A 14,056-nucleotide genomic window follows, 5' to 3' on the forward strand; every position below is an offset into this window, starting at 1 on the left:
TTAGACAAAAGTCAAAGCTATGGACAGAGAAGGATATACACATGGAAACATGAGAGGCAAAGAGTGGGAGCACCAAGTTACACTGGCTTAAGTTTTTATGGAACCATAGCCTCTTTGTATAGCTGTGTCCCACTGGAAAGATTTGACTGGTACAGACACAGAGGAAACACACGCAGTGATGGCGATCTTGAAAAGCGCTGTGGATAGTAACTTTAGAGAACAGTTTTTCACTGCTGGAATTTTATCTACATTTCCACAAGTTATGCAGATATCATCATGATTTACCTGCAAATAAACAATCTTCTGAAACACATCTTCTCTCATGCTCATCTCCACATCAAAATTAGAGAGCTTTTTATCAGCTTCTGTACTTGCTAAGCGTACCTCTTTGTCAGGTGAGACATGCTGGGGAAAATCCAACATGCTTCTTTCCACTGTTTAAAAAAAAGCAATGAACACTTACACAGAAGGCTAGAAATGCTTTAAGGTTAAAGGATAAGTAAGGAACTTTCCCCCTTCTGATATTTATAAAAGACATAGCAACAAGTACTCAAAGCAACTTCTGATCAGGCTTAAAGCAAATAAAGAGGCTACAGATAAGGTAAAAAATGAATAGGTAAAAGGACAAAACTGCACACCATTATAACAAATAAACATTTTACAAGAAACTATCATGTTACCCAAGCCTAATTCTCTTACCTTCTTACTTCAACAAAGTCAACAGAAAGGTGTATATATATGACACATGATTTTTGAAAGATGAACCATTTGTAAGTGAAGACTGACATTGTTTCATAGCTGGCACAGATGCTTCCATGTTAGCATTTAAAGTGAAAAGCTCTGTCTTTCAAAGAGGCCCATCTGTCCTGAAGTTATTTTTACATTGTTATGAGAAGAGTGTCAAATCCCCATCTTCTCTTCTGTGTTTAAGGAGAAACAATAAGGCAAATACAGAAGATGCTGTCTACACATTCTGAACTTCTAGAGATCAGAAGCTGAGCAATACTAATTTTTTAGAATACACTTTTGAGATTAAATAATTTCTTGCTTATTAAAGGAATATCTCATCTTATAATGGCATTGAATAGAAGTGCTAAAATGGAAATGAATCATTATGACTAGCTGAATTAACTCAACTCAAAACCAATTGTAATTTCCCTCCCTCCACCTCCCCAAAAGCACACTTTAGAGTAACAATATTTGAGGGTGATCTAAAGCTTTGTAATTTTATGTAATCCGAAGTTGTTTTATCAAACCGTGAGATACTCTCAGCCCTTCAGAAACCTTTGGAATGCAAACATGGGCATATGGTTCTTCTGGAAGTCCATAAGAAACTTCCCCCCGTCCCCCGTCCCCGTCCTCATGCCAAGATGTTTCAAAATGATGAAGTGAGCTTTGGCAGCTTCCAAGTGAAATGTAAGCCCTGTTGTCATCTGTGTCTTTTCAGATAATGAGTTCCAGTTACTGGCACAGGTCTTTCATGTACATGTGAAAGGGACACACAAGACTTAAAAATCCAGGGTTCTAATGGAAGTCTTGCTGTGGTAATACATCCTTATCATATGCCATGGGCTGTTTCACAGGTAAGTCATGCTAATTTCACATACAATTTTGAAGATTAGCTTTAAAAGCTTAGAGAAAAAAAGTACATCTTAGAAGATGCAAGTCTTGGTGGCTATGCTGAGAAGCTGATGGCCACTATTTTCTGAATCAAATACAGATTTTCCTTCTAATTTAATTTAAAGCAGAGAGTTTTACATCTTGGTGAAAAGGCTTACAATAATTAGACCACATATGTTGGTACAATTAAAACTGAATCTGTCAGGATGCTTTTTGGATGAAGATTATTCAGTCCTTCTGCCAGCATCAATACCAGTCAATTCACTGGATGTGCCTAAACTGTAATCCCACGTAATGTGAAAGCCAGACTAATATTACAGTACAATCATTTGAGCTGCAGGCTGCTCTTTTTTCCTAGGCCAAGATTTTGCTCCAAGCTAAGTCGGCCATCTTCAGCACTCCTGTTGCTACTGCAGATTTTTTAGAGGATTTAAGACAATTTGACATTTATTACACTGACTACTTTTTGAGAGTCATGCAGCCACCATGCGACAAGTTTTTCAGAACAAAGCCACCCAAGACACACGTTTATTTTTCCCTGTCTCCTCTGATTGACAATTATTAACAAATTAACTGAATGACCTGTGTTTGACCATTTAAATCCATCCATACATTGGCACATGTTGATAATTCATTCAGAGCAATCTAGATGCGACTGCATGACCAACACCTGTCCCTGGATTCTTCAGGGCCTTGCAGGCCATAACATAGAAGTGAGCAAGTAAAGCAGCCTTCTTTCAAAAAAAAAAACATTCAAAAATTCCCCCATTCTCAACCATCACATTTTCTCCACTTTCCACTGTTCCATTTGACTTGCTTGTCTGAGATTCTGCAGCATCCAAAAAAAGCATTGCTTATCAGGCTTGAATGTACTATGCATACCACAGGTGCTGTAGTCTACACTGTTGCACATTGTCCCCTAGTGGTTGTACAGAGCTGGAAAAAATGTAACTGTGGAGCATTACATGCAAAAAGAAAACAGGTGAACAATGCAGTTCTCTGGATGTGTCAAAGAGATGAACAGCACAGTTTTTGATAATGCTGATTTTTGTCTCTAGAATAAAGCAGCAGACCTTTGTAGCTGATCATGTTACATATTGCTTAGCGGTCCTGAAAGATTATTACAACCAGAGGACCCTTGAGAGTCCTCTACACATTCTACACAAGAACAGCACAGATCAGAACTGTAAGGAACCACTATCTTTTCCTCAGTATTTCTTTAAGTGCAGGTGGAATGCCCTATGGAAAAAATCACAGAAAACATACACTGACCTGCATATTCCACTTCTATATTTGCCAAGGCATGGACAGTATTTTCATGTGTTACTTCTCCAATATCAAGCATCCCGACACTGTCATACACATCCTTTGTCTTCCTGATTAGTTCTTCTGTTCTTGTTCTAATTTGTTCTGGTGACAGGTCCCATCTCAAAAGGTTTCGGCCTGATGCTATGTATGAAGATGCCTTGAGCTGGCTAGTAATTTCTGCTCCTAATGTCATTCTCAACATAAGCCGTGGCCCAATGGACCTGAAAGTACAAAAATGATCTTTGCCTAGCAAGACTCTAGTTCAAGAGGTAGTTTACAGCAAACATTAAAAAAAAAAAGCACCAGGCCTTTAATAATTACAGAATATTTTTAGAAGCAAGAACAAAATCATTTTTAGAGCCATAGCTTGTCCACCAGGACCATACACAGACCTTATCGCCCTTATCAATTAAGTCTAATTTTAAATAAATCACAGGTCTGTCTTCCACCTTTTCCATCTAGAGGATGACTAAGTGCAGACAGGGATAAAAACTTTGGTATTGAGAAAACCAGAAACATTAAGTTACTATTCAATCTTCTAAGAAAAACAGAATTACAGTTACTGAAATTCTACAGAAACAGACAGTATTTGCGTTTTTGAGACAAGGAATAAAACCCACAGAGTGATTTGTGGATTATGAAGACCAAGAACTGCAGAGATGCACAGAACAAGACACAAAAAAAAGTCATTTGGTCATGTCCATTATAACAAATAATTTTATATTTATACAGGATTTCTGCAACACAATCAGCCATGGGAGGAAAACATCTAGCTGTTACTCACTTGAAAATGTCTTTAATTGTTGTGGAGTTTAAATAGACAGCTGCAGCTTCACTCTATTGCCAGAAGAGGTACATAAGTTTATTGTAATTTATGTACTATTAATCCTGATTATATAAATCAACTATATTTCAGATTTGGCTAGCAGAAAAGTTTACATACGTAACTGATCTTAGTGTGTTGTGCAATTAATATCTGCCTTTTCACTAACCTTTTGACACTATTAAAAAAAAGAAGTGACTTGGAGCAACAAATCCAAACATAAGTTAATAAGATACTGGCTTCAGAAATAGAGGCTTCCACCCTCCCACCCCAACAAACCAACACTCAACCTGGTTGCACGAAGGAGAAGGATACAGACTCAGGCCAACTGACTGGGGACACAGTCAACAAGATGTCCACATGGCAACTACATTAATAGCTCAGCTACATATGAAGTAGTTGCTGAGGGAGATAATTTGATATTAATTAAAAGACAGCTTGCATTTAAGGAGTAAAACTTGCTGCAGTGTTCAGTATCATAGGAGGATCATAGAAGCATCAGAGGAAGATCTCTGGCTGGCAGAGACTTACTATCTGCCTCCCTATTTCGCTTGCATAAATTAAAAAAATAATAATCATATGTTGTTATGGCAATAATGACAACTTAAAATTTTCAACTGTAACTAAAGAAATACAAGAACACACACAGAGAGCTTGCTACTAAAAGGGATGTTTACATAACACTTTTATATTAAATACCTTTTTATCTTAATGCTAGCCGCTGTACCTGTATTAATTTTATTGCAAAACCCGTCTGGTATGTTCATAAGTGCTCAGATAGGTTTTGGCATATAATGCAGAGAGCATGCATAAAAGGATAGGCAATTTTAGCCTGAAGGAAAAACAAAGCAGAAGAGTGAAACGCCAACGATCTGAAAAGAACCACATGCAGGGCTTCTGTTTGAAGGCAAGACTTTTTATTAAGAGTCTGACTTGTCTGTAAGAGAAATTGTCTAGAAATAGCCTAGCCAAAATAATTTTTATGCAAGACAAAAATGAAAGACAACATTTCTATCTACACTTTATGATAAGAATTTTCTTTCCCTTGTGTTACAATAGTTTCTTCAAATCCTACCATACCAGTGTAGACAAGATGTTTACTTTTCCCTTCTATTGGCATACAGAAACATCCATGTCCAGCATATTGATAATTTAACTCTGAAAATGAAGCCTGAATAAAGAATACTCCTTCCACCTCTGTTCTTTCTCTCTGATACCAACACAGGTCTGACATCAATGCCTTAAAAGCTTATCCACTGGAGTACTGAAACTGAGTCTCAGTTAGAAATTTATAATAAATGAAGCTGCTTTCACAAAAGCAAAAGATTAAGTATTAGCATTCTCAGAATGCGTTTTGTTTCCCACCCTCCAAAACCACTGAATTCTACCCTGAATATACAAATCCATTAAAGAACAGTACTTCATTAAGCCATGAACAGCTTCCCACTGGACTGCATTATGTCTAGTTTTTCACAGATTGCTAGTGCCGCTCTGGTACAACCTCATGGGAGCTGAAGGGGAACCACATCAAAAGTTGGTTCAAGGCTTTGAACTCTACACACTCCACACCACCACTGCCCCCGCTCAAGATTATCAGAAAGAATACGAAATGTGCCAAATTGAAGTCAAAATAAAAGAAAAATGGAATCAAAGGAAAACAACAGCCTGGACAACATAAAAGCTGACAACTATGCTAAAGTGCCTGATACGAAGCGGGTAGTCTTTTTTTAAAGGTAACCTACAGCTTTCTGTCATTCATTACATTCACCTAGGCATGTAGAAAACACAGCCGTCTCACTGACCAACTATGAAACAGACACCAAAATAGTCATAGCACCAAAAGTTTATATTAATTTTAGCCTGTCCAAGTTTAATTAGTAATTAAAGTTGGACTGATTCCATGAACTTGAATGCAGGATCCCCGATTTCTGCAGAACACTACTTTTAAATAGAAAAAAAAAAGATATCACCTGATTTTCTTTGTATGCTGTCTAGTTCCATTGAGGAATACACATAAAAATTTGACAGCTTTATAAGCAATTGCCATAAATGCCAGCAAGTGACTGTCCATCTGTTAGAGATAGGAAAACACGTAGCTGCCTATTTTTGACATGCTGACACCTGATGATACAAGGAAGCAATCATTTATGTAGATTAACAAAGGCTGTACAAACTCAGAAAGACCTGTAAGTCTTTCTAATTGACCAAATGAAGGTGGGCCTTCACAAACTGTAACATAATGTTTCACATAAAAACAATCACTAGATGCAACTCTTCCAATAATCATTTACAGACATATGTTGTTACCTTGCTACCAGTCAATCAGATTGTACTTAGGGCCCATGTAACTGACAACAGACTAATAAAAAAAAAGCTGTAAGTAAAAATATATGCACAGGTGAAGTCTTGGCTGTTTCTTTCATGGCTTAGTATTTAATATTCTTCTTCTACATAGAATTATAAATAAATAAATTCTCCAAACTCCATGTAACATACTGAAATAAAGTTAGTAAACTATCAATTTTATTTGTTCAAGAAAGAAACAAAGGAACAATGCCAAAATTAGACATTAAACAGACTATTAAAAAGCAAGAAAGATGAGTACAGCTAAAATAGTATGGCTTTCAAAAATGCTCTGCTACTACACTTATCTTGTTGTTAGAGAGAAAATAGTATAGTAAATTGTTTTATTGAGGGAAACGTCAACTTCTCAGATATAAATTGCAAAATAAAGTCTATTCACAATGGCAGGAACCAGATGCAACAGCAAACGGCTTTCTTCAAGTAGCATCTGAACCAACAAGAAGCAATGATTATTTCAGGCTTGCTTTTGGTAAATGGCAGCAACATTACAGAAGAGCCAACTGCTGCTTGGACTCAGACATCAGAAGTTGATTCAGTTTAAATTAGACGGAAGGATAAACAAATGTAGGTCTATAAATAATGTTACCTGCATACTGCAATTACTCTATGTGGTCATGGGTAGGCTGCTGCTAATGCCTGAACTGACTAGTTCAAACTGTGTCAGATATTACGCTCAATTTTCTGTAGTTCAGTGTAGAATGGTAGACATATCTAAACAAGCCTGGGCTAAGGATAAGGTTCGTGTCCAGTAGCAGCATTGCCTTAGGATATTCTTCTTTGCCGTTCCTCCCTGCACTGCTACTTTCTGTCCCTGTACACCACTGCATCAACGACAGCAGCATAACTGGGGTCATACTTCGAAACAAGTCAGGCCAGCATAGAGGTGAAAAAATAAGTGGACCAAAAAAATGCAGCTTATCAATTCCATCATCTATGTGTGACTTCAAAACAGTTGTGCTGGCCTAAACCAGGGTCAAAAGTGTCAATAGCCACCTAAGGCTGCACTACTGCTATAAACACATGAAATACATGGATGGAGCCTAGCAAAAAAAAAGTCTCAGGATGATTGCTGTCATTAATCATACCATTTAAATGCCCCAAAGTGAAAACAGCTATTGATGCTAAGAGGCAATACTGACAAAAGAACAAATTAGAATAAATTGGTCAGGAATACATGTAAGCTTGAATTTTAAGAGACGTTTGTAACGTGAGTTACAGGGCAGTGAGATTCTGAAACAGCTGCCCAGTAAGCCCCAGGAAGTGAAACCACTTCTATTTATAACATGGAGCTTGATTACCTTATAAAATGGATTATATTCCTTGGTTACCTAAGATAGCGCAGGACTAAACTTGATCACCGCAATTGTCCCTTCCAGTCCCTACATTCCTACGAAGTCCTTCAAAATTAAAGCACCTTTATTTACATTGCATTTTTACTATGAATATCCAACTGGACTCTGTTGGCAACTTGCCCTGCCCTTTTTCTTGTGCCAGTCCTCTTGCATCTAATGGCAGTGGAATGACATACAAAGCAGATTGAAATATATCATGCATTGCACACTGTTTCATCCATCTATGCGAAGTTCAGAAGGAAAGGCACTGAAAATTTTGTTTGGACTTTCGGCTACAACAAGGAGTATTATAGAAGCAACCGTTTTGACAAATTATGGTATTAATCTGCCAATCCCCAAAGCACTAAGAATGATAGTTTCTAACAAAAGCAGTGTAAGTTGAATAACAACTTAAAAGGTTAGTAGCTACTTCTGATAGAGAATTTTTAAGAAGAGAAAAAAAGCTTGTAATTACAGACTGCAATCATTGCTATTTTTGCTAGAATGCCAGGTAATCTATTTTACCAACAAATCTACAATTTGATTACCTGTTGTTTCTGGAAAACACAAATTTGATTTGATTTTAAAAAGGAGGAGGACCTTTATAATACTGAATTACAGCAATACAGTGGCCAACGTAACTGCTGCAAAGACAAGCAAAGCAATTGAATTTACAGACTGATTTTTAACTCGTGCAGTAAGTATTTTAAACATATTAAACATTTATGTAAGTCTGGTTTTGTTTAGAAACATTTTCCGTGACTGGAACATGCCAAGCAACCCTTTGTTAGCATGTTCCATTAATGCTATTAAAATAAAACAAGAAAGCCACAGTCTGTGAAGCGGAGGCAGCAAAGGGGAGTACCAGCTTTAGGAAATACAAACACAAAAACCTGTAAGCTTGCCCAGAATATGCTCCTACTACTGATAATCACTTTATAATACAGTCAAGATTTAAACCTGCTATCTGATTTAACTCTGATTACATATTAGTAGCTATGACTCCATCCAAAATTGCTCTTTTGGGTTTTGCAGATTAATGGTATTTCCAGTTTTCAAATTAATCCTCACCTAAATATTATTAGTTACAAAGACAAGTACAATTTTACAAAAGAAAGTGTATTAATAAACTTATTTCTGGGAAACCCATATACAGACCGGTTTACTGTACTTGCTGATAGATCTGACTGTTCCATGTAGACACACAAAAATCAGAGTATATCAGCTTCGTGTAGGATGGAAAAATATGCGCTCTGCTGACAAAAGGTCTGGGATAACAGCTTCAGGGGTAAAGTGTGAGACAAGATTTTAAAAGAGAAGACTGAGAGAAAGACAGAAAGTGGTCTCAATTTCAGATAATTTAGTCATCTTCTGGCTTTTAAATACTCTAATGACAAATAATACAATTAAGTTTTTCTTGTTGCGCCTCATGTACACTTCAAGGGACATTCTCACAGATATAAGAGCAGATTTACAAATCACAATGAACAACTTTTTCAATCAGTAATTTACTCTGTGAAGCTTTCTAAAAGCTGCCAGTTTAAAATTAAGAACAACGGCAAGACCATTTTGGCCCTTTTATCTTTTGAAATAGCAGATCCTAGTTAAACACTTCCTAGCCTCACAGACTGCAGGAGAACCAGTTATTATTCATCAGACACCTGCAACCCACAGCCACAGGGTCTCAGTGTTTTGACTCCACCTAGCGGCCTTGCTAAAAAAAAACCAAACACACAAAAAACCAAAAAAAGCCAAACAAAAACCAAACACAAAAAACTAGACATGTCCCAATAAGGCAATATAAAAACTGACAGTTTGCCTCAGGACAAATTATTTAATACTTGAATAATATGCCCTATGTTGACATTTCCCTGTAAGTGAGACTCAAGTGCTACCAAACCCATATAAATGATAGCAGACAGCCATGGTTTAAGCGAAGCTTTATAACAATTAAGCCTCATATGGAATAGAGTACATTTTGTTTTTTTCTTTAAATGAAGAAGTTGAAAAGCATTTCAGAAACAAGCAATGAGTATTCAGCAGTATCTAATATAACATAAGATATGTTGCAGTCAGTCTGTGTTCTCAGGATGGATTTTAAGGCACAAATTTAATAGTTGAAAATCTTTGCATTATTTATAGATCCTTAATTCTTGCCTGGATTTTAAATGTATCTCAATATTATTCCAATTTTGACTCACAGTTTCAGACAAGAAGTAACTGTATCTTTAATAGTAAGGCATGGACAAAACGATGTGAAGCAAGCAGAGGACTGAGTAACTCGAGGCAAAAACAAGAATGGGGAAAAAAGCAAAGTACAGTTAAATAGCTCAAAGCTAAACACAGGGCAACGTTATTTCAATTAAGCCAAAGGAATGAGACTACAGCCCTACAAGGTAAGTCATCCCTTTTTCCTGCCAGGCAAACACATTCGAAGTCCTTGTTGCACTTTGCTTCTCAGTCCCTTCATCTGTTTGGCTCTTGACAGTATACGAACAGTGAATACATGCCTTGAATTCCTGGGCCATTTTCCTAAGAAAAGTACTTGGCTCTGTCATGAGCGTGTTTGGCACAGATAGATCTCGATAGCATGTTTAGTACTTCCTAATTTAAAGCTCCGTAACTGCCATTAGAAACTGGTTTTTTTCCACCCTTAAGCTGCTTTTGAAGGAATAGAAGAAAATCTAGTGCCTTTTAACACTAAACCATCGATTTTGTTACTACATCTTTCAGAAAAAAAGGATTATCTGCAACTTAATTCACTGTACACTCCACATTGATTACAATCCTGTAACAGATACACTTTTAGTTCTTCAAATAAATGTGAGTGAGTCAAAAAGTTGCAAGTTATACAAACATTTTAAAATCTTTACTGACACACACAGTACCCCCAGTGCTGCTTTTCACCTTACTACCTGGCAACAAATGTTTACTGGTTTCTCTAACAGAATTAATATCAACAGCAAAGTAATTGAAAAAGGCATTCTGTGGCGACTAACAAAATCCAGACCTTAAGTAGGAACTCATATATGTGCATACCATGTTACAGATTACTTATCCTCTCCCTTCCCCCTCAGCCTTCTCCAACCATCTCTAGAAAAAATAATAAAAGAATTTGGAAACTGTCCCGATTGATTTTCATAACAGGAGGTGATTTCCACCCAGTAGTGAACATAGAAGTGTCAGGACACTGTTTCCACAGAGTGTCTGATCTCTAAAATTATGGTATCCGTTGTACTAGGAAAAAAAAAAAAACCCTAACAACCAAGCAAACCCAACACAACCCCCAAAATTACTAGGGCTGCTAAACTAGGCTTCAAAACCATTTTGTGAACTGAATCCATTCTGTGTCACAGTAAACCTCCGTCACAGCACGACTTGCTTGGAGGATCTTAGAAAGGAAGTTGTGAGAGTTTTCAACACTTGTATGCAGACAGTAAGGGTACTACACTGAATTTGATGCAAGAGGTGCTCATTAGGGTTATCCTATTGTTTGGTTCTACCATCAGGCGAACCATGGAAACACTGGAAAAAATACTGCTTTTAAGGCCCCTCTCTCTACAGCACTCTCAGGTGCTGCTTGTCTATCATGTTAGCAATACTAAGAGCAGGTAAAGTACATGCCATTCAGTGCAAACATGGCAGATCATTTTGACTTGCTCACTTTTATTTGAAGAGCAACCAGTCATGGAACTAGGTGACCAGTGGAGCTCTGCAGATTTACGTGTTAGGTTCTGTATTCTTTCATATATTTATACCTCATCTAGAAAAAGGTGGGATTAATGAAGTGACAAAATTTACTGATGATAATGTGCTGATGATAATGCAGTGTACTAAAGGCAGCCACAAATGAATGTCAAAACACTGAGTAAAGTTTAAAACAAAGTGAATTTCAGTCTTAATAAATGTGAACTGACACACACTTCTGACACTACATATACAGTGATGAGCTGTGAGCTAATCTAGTAAGTCTAATGAAAACATCAGCCAAGAAATAGCTAAACACAAGGAAATGATAGGATTTAGTAGAGCAGAGAACAAAACACAGATTCATTAACTCACTCTGTAATAACATGAAGCACACACATACTATGTGCAGTTCTGATCCTCCCAACAGTTACGAACTCTCTCATCTTCTGCTCTCTCACCTGCCAAAACCTTCTCCTGTTCTACCAAGTCATGATGAGTTAGTAACAATCAGTTGCAGTCAGCAATGGACTCCACCCAAAGAATAACTAACTATACTGGGATTCTTCATATTGGAAGAAAAAAAAAAAACCACCAGACAACAGAGGAAGTACTTCAGAGGTATATACAATCATGAAGAAGATGGAGAGAATGAATGGGGATCAAATTTTCCTGTCGCCTCCAACATAACTCAGGAAGGGATCAAACACAGTTTTAGGAGGCAGCTCCAATGTAAAAATATACTACTGGATAAATTTTTGTAGAAGATAATATGATACAGCTGGTTTTGTGTTGGAAAGTCCCCAATTCCTAGACTGTTCTGAACAGATAGTACTGAATGTTCATGCTATCTTACGTGCTTTCTGAAGTACCTCACCCTGTCTCCTGTAGAAGAAAGGGCAGACTTTTGAATTAATCCAAACCATCTAAATGAAATCTTTCCAAGCCAGGCATGTCTTCCTTTACAGAGAGAACAATAGAAAAGGTATGTCCTCAAAAGACATTAATTGCATTGCTTAGTGTGGCCCCACTGGTGCTCTGTGGGTCAAATTCAGTCCACAAAATGCTTCTGAGCCTAACATCTTTGTCTCAGCCAGTCCAGGGAAAAATTTTGTTCTGCAAACTGTAATAGACAAATTGTTCTACTAGAGCCTGAATCTTTTGGAATCCAACAGGAAAAATATTTAATTGGAAATAGCCTCCCTCCCAAAAGCTGCCTATTTTAACCAAAAGAATCAAACCCTTAATGTAGTTTTACTCAACATAAGGCATGATACTTGAAACTTGCTAAGAACTGTCTTTTTCATCTCATGTTAAAATGCCCTTGGGAAAAACAGAAGCTGAGAATCTTTGCTATTCAACATTTCTGTGGCCAATTGCTTAACTTCTGGAAGTCTGAGGTCACTATCAGGCATTCAAGATCACTCTCTTTTGTGGACAAATTATTTGGGCACACTCAAATGATGACTGGAAAAAAAAAAAAATCAAAATTAGCAAAGTGCAGTGATCACTCCCTGGTGTACTTACAATAAGTGATAAAAAAAATATTTTAATCAATACCCAGTACTTTATTATTACTTAAGAAGGAGCTATCTTTAGTTTCCAAATGGAAATTGGAAACAAAGATAGACCTTTTCATTTTTTTCTAAAGAAAAAAAGCTTTCATTGTTCTTTTCCCTTCTTTCCTTTCCTTCTTTTTGTTGGAAAAATCTGTAGGACAAACAAGGACAGTCAACACAAAATACAGAAAACAGTGAAAATGACTATACAAAAAGAATGTAAATGTATATTAGGGAAAGAAAATAGTTGTGCACTTTGACAATAGCAAATTGGTTGATTAACTTACAACAGCAGGAGCCTTATGAAAAGATCTTATTTTCTAACTGCAAGTAGCCCTCATTCTTAATTCGACCTGAACAAAGGCTGTGAAATATGACAAAAATGGTACATTTTATGCAGTAAGCATGCAACTGTCATTTCTCAAAAGTCCACAAGAGGTAACCATCTTCTTCATTTTACACTGAAATTCTGCTCCATTCTCAGTACCACAACGTATTTCCATTGTAACCCTCCTAGTATTTCCACTTTTCCTATTAAATCTGGTCCTTTGCTTATGTTTTCCTGTCCTCTCAATTTCTCCAATGATGCTCATTTGTCTAGTTCATCTAGAACTGCCTACAAGCCTTCTCCCACATTGGTTTTCTGGGTCCATTTACACCTAGTATTCATTGCAGAGAAAATAATTAATCCCATATTTTAAAACCCTTCCATAACACATTTGTGCCCATTTCACCCCTCATATAACGTGAAATAGCGACACACCTCTTTATGAAGCTATTAAAAACACACTGCCCCGTCTCCCTTCACATACCCCTTGCCGAAGAGCCCCACTGCTACAGCCTTAGCCCTCACGCTATTGTTTTCCTGCCCGTTTCTCCCGCGGTACGGCTGATACTCGGTGCAACAACTGTCAGGCGGAGACCTCGTGTCATCCCCCCTCCCCCGCCCCCACACCTGTAAAGAAGGAGGGTTATTTCAGGGACCGCGGGAAACACGCCAGGAGCTGAGGCCATAAACGCCGCAGGCTGTGAAGTTTCCTGCCCCCATTGTCTGCCTGGGCCCCTCGGAGCGCGCCAACACACCTGCAGCCCACCGGGCGCTTCTCTCCTCAGAGCCGCCCGGCAGCTCCCCCCCTCGGCCGGGCCCCACGGGAGTTGTCCAGGCCCCACCGCCGGCCCCACACCAGGACGCCCGGCCCCAGCCCAGGGTAAACGACGTCCCGCTCAGCTGCGGGCGGCTGGGGCCGCTCACGGCTTCCACTCACGCGGCTGCTCACCGGAGACGGCCCGCCGCAGCTGATCCTGAGGCGACCCTCCCCCCCACCGCCCGGGGTCCGCGGCACCACCTTCCCCACCGCGCCTAC

General features: G+C 38.3%; 1 protein-coding gene and 1 long non-coding RNA gene across 3 annotated transcripts in view; one reads left to right on the top strand and one right to left on the bottom strand.

Annotated features, from left to right (window-relative positions):
• The window catches only part of LOC128902237 (uncharacterized), a 38,747-nt gene extending 34,978 nt beyond the window's left edge, over positions 1 to 3,769 (top strand). Inside the window, exons 2-3 of the long non-coding RNA XR_008463702.1 lie at positions 1,448 to 1,583; positions 3,661 to 3,769. This is a non-coding gene — a long non-coding RNA (uncharacterized LOC128902237). The remainder of the gene's footprint in view (positions 1 to 1,447; positions 1,584 to 3,660) is intronic.
• The window catches only part of NLN (neurolysin), a 36,570-nt gene that overhangs the window by 22,373 nt on the left and 141 nt on the right, over positions 1 to 14,056 (bottom strand). Inside the window, exons 2-3 of one of the 2 annotated variants that reach the window (XM_054184785.1) lie at positions 2,893 to 3,149; positions 286 to 434 (exon numbers count right to left, since the gene is read on the bottom strand). In XM_054184785.1, coding sequence (XP_054040760.1) covers positions 286 to 434; positions 2,893 to 3,149 — 406 coding nt within the window. The remainder of the gene's footprint in view (positions 1 to 285; positions 435 to 2,892; positions 3,150 to 14,056) is intronic. The other variant, XM_054184786.1, reaches the window with a different exon arrangement.

Source organism: Rissa tridactyla, chromosome Z, assembly GCF_028500815.1.
Source record: "Rissa tridactyla isolate bRisTri1 chromosome Z, bRisTri1.patW.cur.20221130, whole genome shotgun sequence".
Lineage (NCBI taxonomy): Eukaryota > Metazoa > Chordata > Aves > Charadriiformes > Laridae > Rissa > Rissa tridactyla.